The sequence below is a fragment of the Protomyctophum parallelum genome (assembly GCF_964188405.1).
Source record: "Protomyctophum parallelum genome assembly, chromosome: 2".
Lineage (NCBI taxonomy): Eukaryota > Metazoa > Chordata > Actinopteri > Myctophiformes > Myctophidae > Protomyctophum > Protomyctophum parallelum.
In genome coordinates this window covers 23,053,416-23,072,056 of record NC_139699.1, presented here as the reverse complement: position 1 = coordinate 23,072,056, position 18,641 = coordinate 23,053,416, and the positions used below count along the sequence as shown (strand labels likewise).

Genomic DNA, 18,641 nt, shown 5'->3' with positions numbered 1-18,641 from the left:
ACAACCGTTCCAATGATCTTCTATATTTCACGATTTTTGTGTGCGTGTGTACATCTGTAATCCACGTAACCCGAGAACCGTTCGCCCCACCGACTTCAAATTCGACACACACGTTCCACACACCCACAGGGAGTGCAGTGCCCGGTCTCGAGTCGGCCGCACCCACGGTTGTCCAGAACCGCCACAAAAGTTTTTTTTTATTTGGCGGCCATCTTGAAAAATGACCGCCATTTTGGAATTTGCGTTGGCTCGGTTAAAAAAGTTAAAGAGGTGACCCAGAGGCATGTTCATGCCAAATTTCACGCTTGTATCACCGAGTGAAAGATCGTTCCTATTATCTGCTGTACTAAATCCCAATGCCTCACCCGTGAAGTCGGGGGGGGAAATAAAAAAACTGTCTACTAGTGTTAGTGTATAGGCACGGGGATCATTCATTAGCTTTAGCGCTTAGCTTAGCGTGTAGCCAATACTGGTGCAACCCTCTGATTGAACTTCATCTCCGCCTGTGATCGACAATATAATTGTGACAATTTGACACAATGAGGTAGTGATAGTGACAGCGCCACACACACCTCGGTGCACAGACACAATGAGGTAATATTATAGTGACAGGGCCTGGAGAATAGCCACACACACCTCGGTGCACAGTAATAATAGTGACAGGGCCTATAGAGTAGCCACTCACACCTCGGTGCACAGTAATAATAGTGACAGGGCCTATAGAGTAGCCACACACACCTCGGTGCACAATGAGGTAATAATAGTGACAAGGCCTGGAGAGTAGCCACACACACCTCGGTGCACAATGAGGTAATAATAGTGACAGGACCTATAGAGTAGCCACACACACCTCTGTGCACAGTAATAATAGTGACAGGACCTATAGAGTAGCCACACACACCTCGGTGCACAGTAATAATAGTGACAGGACCTATAGAGTAGCCACACACACCTCGGTGCACAGTAATAATAGTGACAGGGCCTGGAGAGTAGCCACACACACCTCTGTGCACAGTAATAATAGTGACAGGGCCTATAGAGTAGCCACACACACCTCGGTGCACAGTAATAATAGTGACAGGGCCTATAGAGTAGCCACACACACTTCGGTGCACAGTAATAATAGTGACAGGACCTATAGAGTAGCCACACACACCTCGGTGCACAGTAATAATAGTGACAGGGCCTATAGAGTAGCCACACACACCTCAGTGCACAATGAGGTAATAATAGTGACAGGGCCTATAGAGTAGTGCCACACACACCTCTGTGCACAGTAATAATAGTGACAGGGCCTATAGAGTAGTGCCACACACACCTCTGTGCACAGTAATAATAGTGACAGGACCTATAGAGTAGCCACAGTGCCACACACACTTCGGTGCACAGTAATAATAGTGACAGGGCCTATAGAGTAGCCACACACACCTCAGTGCACAATGAGGTAATAATAGTGACAGGGCCTATAGAGTAGTGCCACACACACCTCGGTGCACAGCGTCCGCAGATGCTGCTCCGACAGCTCTCCCAGGCCGTGCGGCTGCTGCTGGCGCCCGTGGCGGCCCCTCTCCTCCTCGGACCTGGCGGGCGTCGAGTCGTGACTCTCCCTCTGCGCGTCGTGCTCCTCGCGGCTCTGCACCGAGCGGCTCTTCTTCAGCCTCGGACCCCCCCCTCCTCCCCCTCCCCCAGCCTCCCTGAAGCAGGGCTTGATCTTGTGCAGGCGCTCCGTCATGGTGTTGTTGATGCGGTGGGTCCAGTGGTCGGTGCGGTGCAGGATGCGGATCAGCTGCGTGGTGGCCTCCGCCAGCACCGTGGCCACGGGGCTGCAGACCGGGTCGCCCGGCAGGAGGTCCCGGGGCGTGCCGCGCATCTGCATGTCGCAGATCTTCACCTGGTGGGTGGAACACACAGACAGATAGATGACGACGACGCAGGCCTCTTGCAAAGAGAAATGTTTTATATGCCTTATCTCAACACGCTCCTCATGGTTTAAACTGAAACCTTTCTTGTAACATGTCCTGTCTTTTAATGGTATTTTATTCCATTCAATGTACATACTATATATATGCTTGTGTCTATTATGTGACTGGCTTTGTGTATGGACTATTTCTGTATATATTAGGTGGTTCTATTTGGTGCATATATTTATCAGTGCCTTGAATATTTTATGAATATTTGACAGATTCTGTCACATCCCAGGTGATCATTAATCGAGAGTGTTAGAGGAGCAGGGGCTGAAATCCCGTAAGAGGACACGTTTGGCCCAAAATAGCGAAAATAGCAGATCTACAAGCTCACAACGCGTCACACTGCGACAAGTTGAGAGCTTGAAGATCAGCCATTTTTGGGGCGCAAACCTGCACTCTTTATCTACTGGAGATTCAGTGTACGACATGGATTTCTAAACACATTTGTTTTAAAGCAAAAAATACTGTATGTCATTATTATCGTTAGAAGTCAAAGTGTTAATTGTTTATTATTAATGATACATTATGGTTCAAACCTTCTCTCCAGGGTTACTGCTGTAGAACATCACACAGGGATAGAGCTCCGTGGCGTCCACATCTTCAAAGGCCAGCTTGGGCTCCTGTGCAGACAAAGGTCACATAACTAACACGCATTCCATCTTAATCTTATGACACAAACAAAAATGTGGCGTTAAAGAATCAACAGAGATAACATTGAATGCTATTATTGCCACGATGTGTCTGACCTCTCCGTTCTTGCCAAAGGAGACCGTCCTGGCCTCCATGTCCAGCACGCAGGTGATGAAGTCTCCCTGCGTGAAGCTGCTCAGAGTCAGCGTCTGCTCTCCGTTGTGGTAAAGGTTGCCGCTGTAGGCGCGGTACAGCCACATGTCCGACGTGGTGCGGTGGTTGAAGTCGTGCACGGGCCAGCGCGACACCCCCACGCACGTGCCCTCGTTGCCCCGGTTCTCCTTCACGATGTAGAACTACGAGAGGAGGAGGAGGAGAAGGAGTGGACAAGGTGGTAGGAAGGAAGGAGAGAAGACAAGATGATAATATTGTTTATATGTTGCATGCAAGGTCGGTGGCAGTGTTGCATTGTTGACACAAAATTTTGATTTTAGTTTTAGTCATAGTGGGATGGGACATTCTGCAATATGAGTACATTTACTATTAGTACTTTATGGACATTTTGATGCCGATACTTTTGTACTCTTAGTTGAGTACATTTCGAATACGGGAGTATTGAAACTTTTACTTAACAACATTTGAGCACTTTTCCCACCTCTATTGGCTAGTTAGTACCCAGAGCTGTAGAAGGAGAGAGTCGCCACACGCTTTGATCTCGCCGCAAAGCAACCAAGTGACTTATATTGGCTCTCTTGTCCACTAGTCCCTTCCTAACAGTTTTAGTCTAGTTTTTATTTGTTGACAAAATTGTCAATATATCTAGTCTTAGTTTTAGTCATCATAGCTTAGTTTCCATTTAGTTTCCGTCAGTGAAAAAAGGTAGTCGACGAACATTTTTCGTCTTAGTTTTAGTGGAGGAAATCCACATACCTTCCACTGGTAGCATCCGGAGGAGATGCCGGTGGAGGCCAGGCCGTAGCCCTTCCCCCCGCTGCCGTGGGTCAGACCCTGGCCGTTCTCCACCACGCAGCATTGGGCCTTCTCCGGGTCGAAGGAGACCTCCTGGATGGGCAGGTTCTCATCCTCCTCCTCGCTGTCTCCCTGCATCCACATCCATACCACCAATAAATATAAAATATAGCTATTCATACACACACACAGGTGACGTAGGGAAAATCACTAAACTGATAACAAAAACCTATATTCGATCAATGGTTTCACGTCACCTGTGACTTGAGCTCGTGCACCTTCTCTTTGACCTGCAGGCTGTGCTTGGCCTGAGCAACGGGAGCTTCCCACATGCAGTCCGACAACAGAGAGAAGAGTCGCTCCACCACCTGGGAAGACACAAAGATTCAAATATTACACCTGAAACCCATTTGTACTTGTTTTTGATTTGTGTGAGAGGTGTGTACTTTAATGCTTGATTATTCTTTTTAGCTTTATTCTTTTTAGCTTTATCTTTATTTTTATTATTGAGTGAGTGGTGCAACTCTGTGTGGGGAAGCTCCAGACCCACAGGACCACAGCCAGGGTGCCGGGCCGATTCCGCCGAGCCGCCCCACGTCCGAAACGGTTGAGAAATGACAGAGTTACCGTGTGGGGGTCCCTCTACTGTACTGTAACTGTACTGGCACACCCGCAATCATCATATATACAGTTGACATGTCAGTGTGTGTTTGTCTTGCTACGTGAGACTATGGTAGCACTATAACAGGCCGATGTGAAAAGGTTGGACCAGATGTCCTTCTCTGTGATCCAGGGAGTGTGTGTGTGTGTGTGTGTGTGTGTGTGTGTGTGTGTGTGTGTGTGTGTGTGTGTGTGTGTGTGTGTGTGTGTGTGTGTGTGTGCGCACAGTTTCACGTTGATCAACGGTGGCAGAGATCAGCTGTTCCCCACACGGACGGACAGGGTGCAGAACACAACCGCATATTAATTCCGCCTGGCGGAGACAATGATAATAACAACAATGTCATACTAATAATAATGAATAATTATGATTACTAACCTGTGCCATCTGGTCATCCTCAACACTGGCTTCACAGGCAGGCAGGACAGCCTCCAGGACATGGAGCGCTAAGAGACGAGTTCTCAAGTTCCCCACCAGAGGGACCCCTGCACATAAACACAGCATACTATAAAGACCTTAAAGTCACCAGAGGGACCCCTGCACATAAACACAGCATACTATAAAGACCTTAAAGTCACCAGAGGGACCCCTGCACATAAACACAGCATACTATAAAGACCTTAAAGTCACCAGAGGGACCCCTGCACATAAACAGCATAATATAAAGACCTTAAAGCCACCAGAGGGACCCCTGCACATAAACAGCATAATATAAAGGCCTTAAAGCCACCAGAGGGACCCCTGCACATAAACAGCATAATATAAAGGCCTTAAAGCTGCTATAAGCAATTATGTCAACATTTTAACCGTTTCCGTCCATCCGACGTGGCCACATGTCCTAGGGAATCCAATCGAGGGATGCATTGGACGTCCTAGTGCATCCTCAATCCTCAATATTTTTCAGTCGGGCTCTCGGCCACCGTACTTCGCTCTTCAGTATTAGCTTATTACTGTTCACTTAGCTGTTAGCGCGGCAGAAAGAATCCCTCGTCTCTCCTAATCCATGGCGCTCTCCGTGGTTTTGATCTGATGGATATACTACGTGCTTCATTTCTGACTTCAACATGCCTCTCGTTCAAAATATGAACGCTTTGGAGCTTCTAGCGATATAATAGAATCGAGACCAAGGTAAGCTAGCAAAATATTTCTCCGTTTTTTATCCCGGATTGTTTCCGGGGGGGTTCAGAGTAAAAGCGGCCATGTCTTTCCGGCACCCCAGAGCTTCTATTTTGAAGGAATCCCGGCACTGATTGTGTTAAATAAGGTTAGGAAGCAAAGACCGTACGGTAGACTCCATGTTGCTCCCTGGAAGAAAATAAACATGCGCAGTTAAGACCAAGGAAGCTGAACGAAGAAGTGTTGGCTGCATATAGCCCATTGTGTATGTTTCTTTCCTTCCGTACGGTCTTCGCTTCCTAACGTTATTTCATTAACCTTGTGGCCCCTAGATGTGTCACAGAGACTATTTTTTTTTTGGGGGGGGGGGGGGGGGGGGGGGGGGAGAGTTATACCCATTGCTGGCTACATGTCTGAATACCAAAAAATATAAAAATAAAACGGTCATAATTTGTCCTTGACCAAGTCAAACACACATATTTTTTCTGGCCATAGGGGGCACATTTCTAATAGTGCTACTGTTATCTACTACAAATACTATTAACATGGAGTGCAGTTTCTTCCAGCTGGCCACAAACTGTAAGACCTTCATATTTGAGACATAGTGACTTTTTAATTTAAATACCTGAACAGCATTTTTGTGCAGCAATGTTGAGCAGCACTTCGGTCCATTTGGGGGAGGCCATCTTGGATTGGATGGCCTTTGAGGACACCACTCTCCGTAGAAACACCAGGAAGTCTCCCAGGTGGAGCTCGGCTGTGTGCTGCTTGCGCAGGAGTGCTAATAACACACATTAGCAGGTCATCAGCATTAACGCTTAATTTGATCAAAGTTCTTAACCCATTTAGGCCTGATGCCGAAATTAAAAAAATGTCTTCAAAAAACCTTGTTTCTGATCAATACATTGACATAACAACGCGTCATCAGAGCGGAGGGAGGGGCGTCAGCTGCGACTCCGCGGCTCCGCCCACCCCCCAGGGTAAGATTTGTGATTTGTGATTTGCTCTCGTTCACTGCAATGCAATTTGCGGCATTTTCAAAACAATATTGCGCAGAGTAGCGATTATCAAACGTATTTGCAATGCCATACGTTGAAAGATCTGTTGCCCGCGGACAAGGCACGTTACCTCCGCAAGTTAGATATTATCGGCATGGATGTTTGTCCGTATGTGATTAAGGATTGGAAAAAGTTGCATTGGCAGCCATAGAAAATTCTGCCCAGGGTAAAAAAACGGATGTGATGTTTTTGGGCGTTCCTGTCTTGTTAAAAAACCGGCTGTGACGTTTTTGGGCGTTCCTGTCTTGTTTCGTGTCAATGTATATTTCATGTCAAGGACCCCAAAAATGATATGTAATATGCCTCTGCCCCCCACATCTGAAAAATGTTTGTTCCAGGGACCTCCCCAGAAGCAAAGATTTGAGTTAAAATGTTCACTCTGTAATAATATATATTCAAAGATTTGAGGCACATTTTCACGTTTTTTCAAAAATAGCAGACCTACAAGCTCGTACCGCGGCACTCAGTGCCGCGCTATGACCTTGTAGATCTGCTATTTTTCAATAGCTAAAGTATAATGTCCCCCGACATCCAAACCAAGAAGGTACATTACAATTTAATCCCAAATTAGTATATCAAAGCAGGGACGTGCACACATAGCTTGTAGATCTGCTATTTTTGCCCCTGCCCCTCTAACACTCTCTGCACGTCTCCGTATCAAAGTGTCTAATAAAGTGCTTTCCAACCTCTGAAGTCTTTCTTTTCGGAATCGGCGCTGTCCTCTTTGTGGTCCTCATCATGTTCTTTAGTGGACGACAGCAGGCTGACCCCCGCCTGAGACAGCAGGTTCTTCAGTTGACTACAGAGAAGGTCCAACAGGGACTGGACCACCTTGGGACTCAGCTTGTCTGCATACGTCCTGCAGGACCACAGGAGAGCAAGGGACGTCTTCTAAATCAGAACATTTCTTAAAAACCTATCTTTCTATGTCAGTGGTTCTCAAACTATGTCATGTCAAGGACCCCAAAGATTATACGGAATTGGCCGTTGACCCCCATCTGAAAATATGTTGTTCCAGGGACAAACCTTCAAAATGTCTTCTAAATCTAGTCAACCCGGCCTGCAGAAGGCTATGCACTGGACAAAATATTGTGCATGACATTATTTAAATAAACTAGGAATAGAAGGAAATGACAGAGGGAGAAATCAACTTTTAACGACCACCCGACCAGAGTTTTCATGTTGCACAGTAAGACTACGAGTACGGTCATTAGTATTATTGCCATCACCTGGGTGGGTCAGTCGTGTTGGTGTAACTTTCTCAACGTTAAGCTGAGTATTCAGTTCAACAACACAGCCATGTAAAATAACACTGACAGCTATGAGGTGGCGAAAACTTGACCTGCATAGTGGAACAGTTGCTAAACTATTTGGATTGGCATTGGACAATCGCTTTTTGGGGTGGGATTTAAACGGGTGAAACATAGCACTCCCATTTAAATATAACCGTGTGAGCGAACGTTTTTAGCTCAAATCTTTGCTTATGGGGGGGTCCAACATATTTTCAGATGGGGGTCGGCGGCCAATTTCATATATTTTTGGGGGTCATTGACATGAAAACGTTTGAGGATGACTCGTAGGGTTCGTAGGGTTTTTCTGAAAACTGTCAGAATTTAGAAGACATTTGTAGAATCGTCCTCAGGTCAAAATGGGTTAAATATACTGTATATACTGTGTATATTATCACCTACCCGGTGCTGATGGCGAGGATCTGCAGGAGGCGCGTGGACGCCACCTTGAGGGCGGTGCTGAGCTGGGACACGCCCGGCTTGTGGAGCAGCTGCAGCGGTTGTCCCAGCATGGTCTCCGTGCCACACAGCTGAGACAGCACGTTGAGCAGGCCGCTGGAGATGGCCAGGGACACGTCCACAGGCTGGTAGCGCACGCTCAGAGCGAACACCGTCACCAGGAGGAGGCGCTGTTGGGCTTCTAGAAGGGGGGGGGGGGGGGGGGAAGGATGGGTCAATGAGGAGGTAAGGTAAGGTACATTTTATTTATAAAGCGCCTTTCAAAACAAATGTCACAAGGTGCTGTACAATAAATAAAGTGAAATAAAACAAGAGCATCACATAGATCAACAATAAAACATCAACACAATGCAACACAGTAGAGTCATATAAAATATATAAATGTGCAGTACAGTACATAGATATAGACAGTATTACAAACCAAAGTGTTTATGAAACAAATGGGTTTTTAGGAGCTTTTTGAAGGTATCGACAGATTCTGACCCCTTACCCCTGACCCCTTAGGGAAAGGGGTAATTCATTCCATAAGGTAGGGGCTACAACCGCAAAAGCTCTATCGCCTTTAGTTCTTAATCTCGTTTTAGGAACTTTAAGAAGTTCTTTACCTGAAGACCTAAGTGTTCTCACATTTGCTTTGGGGGATAATAATTCAGTTATGTACATAGGAGACAGCCCATGGAGAGCTTCAAAAGTGATTAATACAAATTTAAAAACGATTCTGCAGTCAATTGGAAGCCAATGTAAAGCAGCAAGCACAGGGGTGACACAGGTTTGGGTCCTAAGGTCATTAACACATTCTCTCTCGTTACCATAGGCGGTAACGTGAGGCCTGCAGTACCAACAGAATGAACGACAGAAGCAGAGAAGAAGAAGCGTTATCCGGCCGAATGACCCGGAAGTGCTTGTCCTCCATTGTGGTGACAAGGCAGTGTTCTGCTGAGCGGAATATTAATATGGTTAGCGCGACCTCGAATGAATGTTTTATTAAGCTCTAACATCGTACTTTATGATCCCATTCTGAGCACTAAAATCACTAATGACAGAGGATTGGGATTTAGGCTGTTTCTACCATGGGAGTCCAAGCCAAAATAAGGTAAAGATATTATTTTTAAAGCTGGATGAATGCTCTCGGTTTGTAGAATCTAGTCTCAGTCCTAAAAGCATGGGTTAAAACCTACAGTTCTCTCTCCAGTACCTATGTGGTGCTTGTTGGCCTGCAGTGCTCTCTCCAGTACCTATGTGGTGCTTGTTGGCCTGCAGTGCTCTCTACATCTACAGTACCTATGTGGTGCTTGTTGGCCTGCAGTGCTCTATACAGTACCTATGTGGTGCTTGTTGGCCTGCAGTGCTCTCTCCAGTGTGACGGACAGCTGCTGATAGATCTTGTGGACGGCTGTCTGGATGTCCAGCTGCAGGCTCCTCTTTACTGCTTTCACGCCGTCCTGCAAAAGAAAACAGCATAAGACCAGGCACACATAGACCCCTCCAGCAAGGGCTGAATCCATTTCTTGCGACCGACGGTCTGTCGCTAAGCGCCGTCGGCCGGTCTTTTTATAGGTCGGCCGGTCAGTATGTGCGTCGGTCGGTCAGTTTTTAGGTCAGCCGGTCAGTATGTGCGTCGGTCGGTCAGTTTTTAGGTCGGCCGGTCAGTATGTGCGTCGGTCGGTCCGTATGTGCGTCGGCCGGTCAGTATGTGCGTCGGTCGGTCAGTTTTTAGGTCGGCCGGTCAGTATGTGCGTCGGTCGGTCAGTTTTTAGGTCGGCCGGTCAGTATGTGCGTCGGTCGGTCCGTATGTGCGTCGGCCGGTCAGTATGTGCGTCGGTCGGTCAGTTTTTAGGTCGGCCGGTCAGTATGTGCGTTGGTCGGTCCGTATGTGCGTCGGCCGGTCCGTATGTACGTCGGTCGGTCCGTGATTAGGTCTTTCTTCATATTATTATTTTTTTCTGCTCTCGTTGCAAAAGATAAGTCCAGTGGAACACTTGTTTAAATGTATGGCTTCCGTAGTGTCGCGGTCTATGCTGTCGCCTCTCTATCTATTTTTGCATGTGGAAGTTAGTTCTATTCCCGCTCGCGGCAGGCAAAAATTATTTTACATTATTTGATAGGCAGGCAGGCAGACAGGCAGGCAGGCAGGCAGGCAGACAGGCAGACAGACAGACAGACAGACAGGCAGACAGACAGACAGACAGACACCAGGCAGGCAGGCAGGCAGGCAGGCAGGCAGGCAGGCAGGCAGGCAGACAGACAGACAGACAGACAGACAGACAGACAGACAGACAGACAGACAGACAGACAGACAGACAGACAGACAGACAGACAGACAGACAGACAGACAGACAGACAGACAGACAGACAGACAGACAGACAGACAGACAGACAGACAGACAGACAGACAGACAGACAGACAGACAGACAGTTTGATAGCGCAGGACGTTAGACATACGGGAGGGGAGGTGCGTGCGTGCGTGCGGGGGTAAATGTGTCAAGTCACGTGATTTGGTCTTACTTCATATTTATTTTTTTCTGCTCTCGTTGCAAAAGATAAGTCCAGTGGAACACTTCTTTTTAGTAACGTATGGCTTCCGTAGTGTCGCGGTCTATGCTGTCGCCTCTCAATTTTTTTTGGCTGGGGAAGTTAATTCGCACGCACGCACCTCCCCTCCCGTATGTCTAACGTCCTGTGCTATCAAAGCCTGGAGGAGCGCTTATACCTGAGCGGCCCAGGTGAGGAGAGGAGATTTTAAAAAACGGCTATTTAAAATAATTAATACATTATTAATTATTTGATAGGCTGTCTGTCTGTCTGTCTGTCTGTCTGTCTGTCTGTCTGTCTGTCTAAAATATAATAATTTTTGTCTGCCGCGTGATTCGAACTAACTTCCCCAGCCAAAAACTTTTGAGAGGCGACAGCATAGACCGCGACACTACGGAAGCCATGCATTACAAAGAAGTGTTCCACTGGACTTATCTTTTGCAACGAGAGCAGAAAAAAAATAAATGAAGAAAGACCTAATCACGGACCGACCGACGCACATACGGACCGACCGACGCACATACTGACCGGCCGACCTAAAAACTGACCGACCGACGCACAGACTGACCGGCCAACCTAAAAACTGACCGACCGACGCACATACTGACCGGCCGACCTAAAAACTGACCGACCGACGCACATACTGACCGACCGACGCACATACTGACCGGCCGACCCATCGCACCGGCCGGCCGACGTGAAATACGTCGGCCGCTAAAATTGCATTCGGACCGACCGGCCGACCTATAAAAGACCGGCCGACGGTGCGTAACGACAGACCGTCGGTCGCAAGAAATGGATTCAGCCCTCCCTCGACATCAAAGGGGGAGCGCAGTGAAAATAATGCAAATGCCCCCTTTTCCTTTTCCATGCCAGCAGCAGGAGATTTGCCTCTTTTCAAGCTCTCCTGAACTTGAACGCGACATTTTGCGCTGATAGAATTTTGTCATCCGTGTAGAAATCCATGTCGCACGCCGCATCTTCAGTAACTAAAGAGTGCAGGGTCACACATTCCCCGAAAATAGCTGATCTACTATTTCTACTATACTCAACGCATCGCAGCGCGATGCATTGAGTGCTTGTAGATCCGCTGTTTTCGATAATAATGGTCAAAAGTGCCCTTTTTAGGGAATTTCAGCCCCTGCCTCTCTAACATTCTCTGCACAAGACGCTCATGGCATTCATGGTTCTGCACATAGAACCATAGGCACATGAAACTCTGCACTAGTATGAACTGAACCGTTTCTCTTTTAATCCGTTTTTATTAATGCTCCTGCTTTTAATGGCCACTTGACAGCGTCTTTATGAATTAGTGTATTTTATTTACTAGTCCTTACCCGTTGTGATATATTTGCCCTTGTGGCCGTGAAGGGTACTGCGCCCGGGTGCGTTTGTAATTGACTAATAAATTAATTAAAAATCATTAATGTGTCCAATCGAAAAAAGGGCTTAGTTACGCCCTCCATATGCATATGGTCAATGCCTGTGTGAGTGATTGGTGCAGGCAGTAAGGAGTTACGGCACTGTTTCTGACACACACACAGACACACACTCAGACATTCGGTTAATTATAGTATGATTTTGCCTTGACGGCAAATTTCATTCTGTACTTGTATGGAATGACAATGAAACTCCTTGAACCTTGAGTCATGTCATTAGCCTGAAAAATCGTTAATCGTTGATTTTGTTGACTAAGGGCGCTTTCACACATAGTTAGTTTAGTTAGTTTAAAATGAACCATGGGCCCTTACCCCTTTGGTTCGGCTGGTGTGAACGTGCATCTGGTGTGGATCAAAGAAACGAACCATGGTCCGCCAAAAAATGCCGAACTCGGTCCGCTTCCAAACGAACCAAGGCTGCGGTTCGTTACTGGTGTGAACACATTTATAGAGGAACATATATAGGAAGATAGACAAAATAGCTGTCGGGCGTCGGCAGTTGTGAGGTTGCATTAATAATTAGTTCTAAAAGTATTTTTATGGGATCACTATTGATATGACATCTGTCAGCTGATTTTAATAGTAGGCTAGCTAGACCACTAGACCCGCATCCATGTAGGAGGCGCAGCGCAAATGTAATGGCAGCGTACGAGGTTCACATGCACAAAAATAACAGTGTGTGTGTGTGTGTGTGTGTGTGTGTGTGTGTGTGTGTATGGGGGAGAGAGACCTGAAATATTATAGCTTGAGAGTCGCAGAGACAGAGAAACATCCTGTCTCTCTAGTGCACGACCGCACATATAGAGGAAGAGCCAATGGTAACAACTTCAAGACGAATGTCAACAGTAGCCTACATGCAAGCCATTTAAATAAGCTACACAGGTGGTCCCAAATGAAATGATTAATTGATTACATCACTATAACAAAAGACGTGAAACTGGGTCAACTCAATTAGCTGCAGCGGAGCTGTTCTGACTAGAAGCTCAATACTAACTGACCAGCACAGCTTCAAGTTTAAACCATAATAATATGTAATTGCCCGCCGATTTGATGCACAGAAATAACATCAGATCTAATCAGGGTAAGGTGCACACATGGAAGAAAGGTCCTTTTTATCTGGGATACCTTGCTGTAGGGCATAGTCTCTGGTGAATTGCATGCAGCATGCTCCTCTGTTCATCTGTTGCTCTTATTTGACTTATAAAATAGAAAATAATGAATGCAATAGCAAGTTGATGCTGTCGTTCAATGTTGCTGTTCTCTTCTCTCTCTGTGTGACTGAAGGTTGTGCCCAAAAATTGTAGACAGTGATTTCCCCTCATGTTCTTTTTCCCTCCATCGTAAAATTACCTATTTTCTTTATTTCACCATTTGGTTCACTTAACATGTCCATGTGTCATTAGGTTCCTATGTGAACACCAAACGGACCAAAATCAAAATGCAAATATTTTGTCCTTGGTCCTTGATCCGGACCTTCTAAGCAAACTTTCACCACAAAGTGTGAAAGTGGCCTAATACTATTTCGAAAAGATTTCGTCGACTACCTTTTTTCACTGACGAAAACTAAATGAAAGCTATGATGACTAAAACTAAGACTAAATATAGTGAGTTTAGTTGACTAAATCTACAGTTTAGTCACCTGGAATGTTTTAGTGTTAGTCTAGTTTTAGTCGACGAAACATCATGAGATTTAGGTCGAGTAAATCTACAGTTTATTTAGTCGACTAAAATGTATTTCAGCGGGCCTTGATGCCGTCGAAATGACAGATTTGACACTTGCTAAAAATAGCCAATCTAGAAGCTCACAACGCGTCGCAGCTTGTAGATCTGCTATTTTCAGCATGTAACTGAGTGTAAAATGACTCATACTCTCTTGTCCACTAGTCCCTTCCTAACATGTTAGTTAGTTTCCGTCAGTGAAAAAAAGGTAGTCGACGAACATTTTGTCGTCTTAGTTTTAGTCGAAAAAAACAAACACCGCATCGGCGCATCCATTCCCTACCTGGTAGTGGTGCAGCTGGACGCTCTCTCCCGTCACCCCGCCGCCCGTGCCCACGGTGCCCAGGCCGAAGCAGCCGGCCAGGAACTGTAGCCTGACCGAGGTCAGCAGAGAGGACGACTGGAAGGCTCCTCCTCCACCTCCACCAGACGGGCCTCCACCCTTCTCCTCCATGCCAGAGATCAACACCACGATCTGGTGGAGAGCCTCCAATCGCAGCTGGAGAGAGACACAACACAACACGTCGGGCACCATTCAATAAGCTTGATGGATTCAATCGATGCATTTTGCTTATGTGTGGTTCTAATATCAGTTTATTTCTAATTTAGCCCATTTTAGACCTGATACTACCAGATTCTAGAAGTGCTGTCTTCTAAATCAACGCCTATGTTTTACTTTCTATGTCAGTGATTCTCACACAATGTCATGTCAAGGACCCCCAAAACACTGCGCAAAAGGCATGGAATACGGATGTGTATATTACAGGAAACTCCCGAATTGTACCATCACACCTGTATATTACCGTATATCACTGTATATGCTGCTAAACTTGAGGTTTACAGGCAAATCTAGTGCCCATAATTGTCCGTTAACTCCTCTTTTCATGCAGTGCAAAGTTACATGGAATTGGCCGCCAACCACCATCTGAAAATATGTTATTCCGGGGACCCCTCAGAAACAAAGATATGAGTTAAAAAAACATTTGCTTTGAAAGAATATACAAAGATTTCCGCAAAATTTTCACGAAAAATAAATGAAAACAGTAAATTAAAAACCACGGCCCCCCTCACGTATTAGGAGGGTGGTATGAGTCACCAGAAAAAAGTGACGGATGTTTTCGATGAATCAATCATGGATAGAATGGAGTTTCAAGTTACAATGGGTTTGTATATAGGAAGTGGGCGAGGCAGCTAAAATGAATATTAAAAATCTAAATACTGAATCAAGCTACTTACTTGAAAATATCCCTTTCACGCATTAACACAATAAGCGCAGAGATTTCTTTCAAAATAGAAGCTCGGGGTGCTGGGAAGATATGGCCGCTTTTACTCTGTAAAGCCCCCCCATTCCGTTCCGGACAAAAACCGGGAGACATATTTTGCTTACCTCGGCCTTGCTCTGTTGCTGCCCCATGGCCAGTATGGTGGCCTGGGGGCTGGTGGACATGCTTACCTCGGCCTTGCTCTGTTGCTGCCCCATGGCCAGTATGGTGGCCTGGGGGCTGGTGGACATGCTTACCTCGGCCCTGCTCTGTTGCTGCCCCATGGCCAGTATGGTGGCCTGGGGGCTGGTGGACATGCTTACCTCGGCCCTGCTCTGTTGCTGCCCCATGGCCAGTATGGTGGCCTGGGGGCTGGTGGACATGCTTACCTCGGCCCTGCTCTGTTGCTGCCCCATGGCCAGTATGGTGGCCTGGGGGCTGGTGGACATGCTTACCTCGGCCCTGCTCTGTTGCTGCCCCATGGCCAGTATGGTGGCCTGGGGGCTGGTGGACATGCCCTCCTCGGGCTCCTTGAAGGCCGGCGCCAGGCCCACGTCGCCGCTGATGAAGCTGACCATGTTGTCGATGAGGGCGTGCACGCCCAGCGAGCGGCTGAGGTCCAGGTCCGACTCCTCGTAGGAGTGGGCGGAGCCGTAGCTCCGCTGGCGGCTCAGCTTGGCGCGGAACCACGCGTCCGCCAGGGAGTCCGGAGAGCTGCGGAGGAGGCCTGCAACACGAGGAGGAGAGGAGGCTTCTCAGAGTAACATATAGAAAACAAACAATGTGGATCTCTATCAGGTGTGGATGGTGGTGGAGGTGGCAGGGCTGGGCGATATGACTCGAAATCAACAGATCTAAAAGCTCACAACACATCGCATCGCGTTGTGAGCGTGTAGATCGTCTATTTCCACTATTTTAGCACACAGTAAGTGGTTAAGTTGTTGCTCAGACTAATCAATTTAGTAGACTAGAAAAACAAATATTAGATGTATGTATGTCGATTAATTTAAATATTATGAAAAATATATATGAAAAGTCCATATACAGTATATTTGTTCTCGATTATTGCTTCTGAATTTTGGTTTCCATATATTTTTGGTTAATAGCCCAGCCCTAGTGGATGGTCAACATGGCTTGTCACTCAAAGAGGCATTTCAATGCAATGCCATTAAACTACTCTTTCATCCAAGAGCCTACAGTAGTACTGACAGTATCATGCTGCCATTATCTACTCTTTCATCCAAGAGCCAACTAGTGACAATCATGCTGCCACAAGCTTTGATCAGCCATTAAAGGCGTAGATTCTATGACGTCTACTTTATGGTGAAATGGTTAAGCAGGGCTGGTGATTGAAACCACCTAAGTTTACAGTATCTGGCTTCATGGCTGTATCGATGAGGCCATTGAAGTGCAATTAGGTTAAAATAAGTGTTCTAGCTTATAGGAGGAAATGTGTGATCATTTTAGAAGATACATACATAGAACATCCCAAGCAGAAAAGGGAATCCGTTTGCAGCGCAGTGAGCATGAGAATACCTTCGGTTTCCCCTTTTGTGCTTGTAATGCAGTGAAAGTATTGATCGAACGCGGGGCGTCCTAGAGGGTTTTGGAGACTCATATTCATAATATAATATATAATATAGTCTAGTAGCCAGAATGTGAACCCGGACATGTTGAGTACACCAACGTTTTATGTTAGAAATGTTTAGTATGGGTCCCCAGCATGTAGAAACTGCCGGATGCTAACTTGCATATGTTGAGCAATTTTCATAATTGGCATACTATGTGACCATACCATTAACAACATATACAGTAAGGGGGGAAAAATCTAAATTTCTTCATGCTTGATGTAGCATGTGACATGTCAAACTAGGGGGCTTTCATGATGCTGAATCCATTCCAAGTTTTCTACAAAATAGGCTAAAACGGTCATAGCCGTAATCACAAATGTGATGATGTCAGCTATGGCCGTTTATAGCCCAAGCAAAACTAATGCTTGGAATGGATTCAGCATCATGAAAACCTCCTAGTTTAACATGTCACATGCTACATAAAGCATGATGACATTTGGAATGTTTTGCCTTCTATAGGTTCACAGGCGGGAACCCCTTTTTGTGTTTTAAACATTATGTTATAATTTAGCAGATCTACAAGCTCATAGCGCGCCACCGAGTGGCACGCTACGAGCTTGTAGGTCTGCTATTTTTGAAAAATTGAGCACCACTAATACAGAAACATGTCAGAAAACTGTCAGAATTTAGAAGATTTTTTTTTATTTCGACGTCAGGCCTAAATGGGTTAATGGTATGGTCACATATTATTATGAAATTATGAAAGTTGCTCAACATATGCAAGTTAGCATCCGGCAGTTTCTACATCCTGGGGACCCATACTCAACATTTCTAACATAAAACTTATGTGTACTCAACATGTCCGGGTTCACAATGGGGGGCTGGCAACTAGACTAATAGGTTGTTCTGTGTGAGAGATGAATGAAGTGCTACAGCCACGGAGATGTGAGCTGAGTTCTACTGCGTTTTACACAAGAGGAAGAAACATGCCATCGTTTACTTGCTTGGAGCTCCTCTGGTTTTTGGGGCTCAACTGCCCCAAAAGGAGCAAATATACTATAATCCACACGGCAAACCAGAAGACAGAGAAACAGAGCAACCAATGACACAGGGGCAAGGAGCTTCACTTTCTGTCCTTATTACTTGCAACGATAGACGTTACAGCAGTGGTTCCCAAACTTGTTCATGTCAAGGACCCCCAAATTGACATTAATTACCCTGCCGGACCCCCGTTTGAAAAGATGTGCCAGGGACCCCCCAATAAGAGAAGATGTTTACGGCTCTAGCAGTGATTCTCAACCCGTTTAATTTCAAGGACCCCCCAGTTTGACATGCATTAGTCTACCGACCCCCATTTAATGGCACTCTGGGACCCACAATTTATATTGTAAAATCAATGTTAATTTAACTCTGAGAGTATACAAATGGAACCAAATGGACGCGCTAGGGTCCGTTTGGTTCCATTTGTACACTCTCTGAGTTACAGACCTATCATTTAGCTGGGGAACTCCTGGAACTCTCTCAAGGACCCCTAGGGGTCCCTGGACCCCACTTTGGGAACCACTGTGTTACGGGACAACAGGTGGTAGAGACTGTCCGTTACCTCGCTTTTTATGAGAAAACGCCAAGTCCAGATCCACATTTCTCCTCCCACTCTGAAACAGATCAAAAAGGTAGAAAGAATGAACAGAAGAGCATTTTTTTTTGCGTTGACATGACTACTATACTGTGAGTGGCTACTACTGCTTTAGTATAAAATATTAGGTTTACAAGTGTTTTCTGCAGGAAATGGCTATGCCTTATTGCACATCAACACATTCCATCCGTAGGACGTCTGGAAACGTCCTAGGGAATCCAATCGACGGATGCATTGGACGTGTGTACTTGTGTACACGTCCTAGCGCATCCTCAGTGATATCAGGCGAGGGGAGAATATTCTGGGGGGGGGTTTCAGAGTAAAAGCTGCCA

The 18,641-nt window shown here is 46.1% G+C and overlaps 1 protein-coding gene across 1 annotated transcript in view; it reads right to left on the bottom strand.

Annotated features, from left to right (window-relative positions):
- herc1 (HECT and RLD domain containing E3 ubiquitin protein ligase family member 1) overlaps window positions 1-18,641 on the bottom strand; it is a 153,956-nt gene that overhangs the window by 78,061 nt on the left and 57,254 nt on the right. The window contains 13 exon segments of the mRNA XM_083794082.1: window positions 1,487-1,891; window positions 2,504-2,587; window positions 2,714-2,953; window positions 3,528-3,698; window positions 3,824-3,934; window positions 4,606-4,712; window positions 5,969-6,124; window positions 7,088-7,260; window positions 8,093-8,330; window positions 9,471-9,591; window positions 14,124-14,339; window positions 15,558-15,829; window positions 18,277-18,328. Of these exon segments, the coding sequence (XP_083650208.1) occupies window positions 1,487-1,891; window positions 2,504-2,587; window positions 2,714-2,953; window positions 3,528-3,698; window positions 3,824-3,934; window positions 4,606-4,712; window positions 5,969-6,124; window positions 7,088-7,260; window positions 8,093-8,330; window positions 9,471-9,591; window positions 14,124-14,339; window positions 15,558-15,829; window positions 18,277-18,328 (2,346 nt within the window).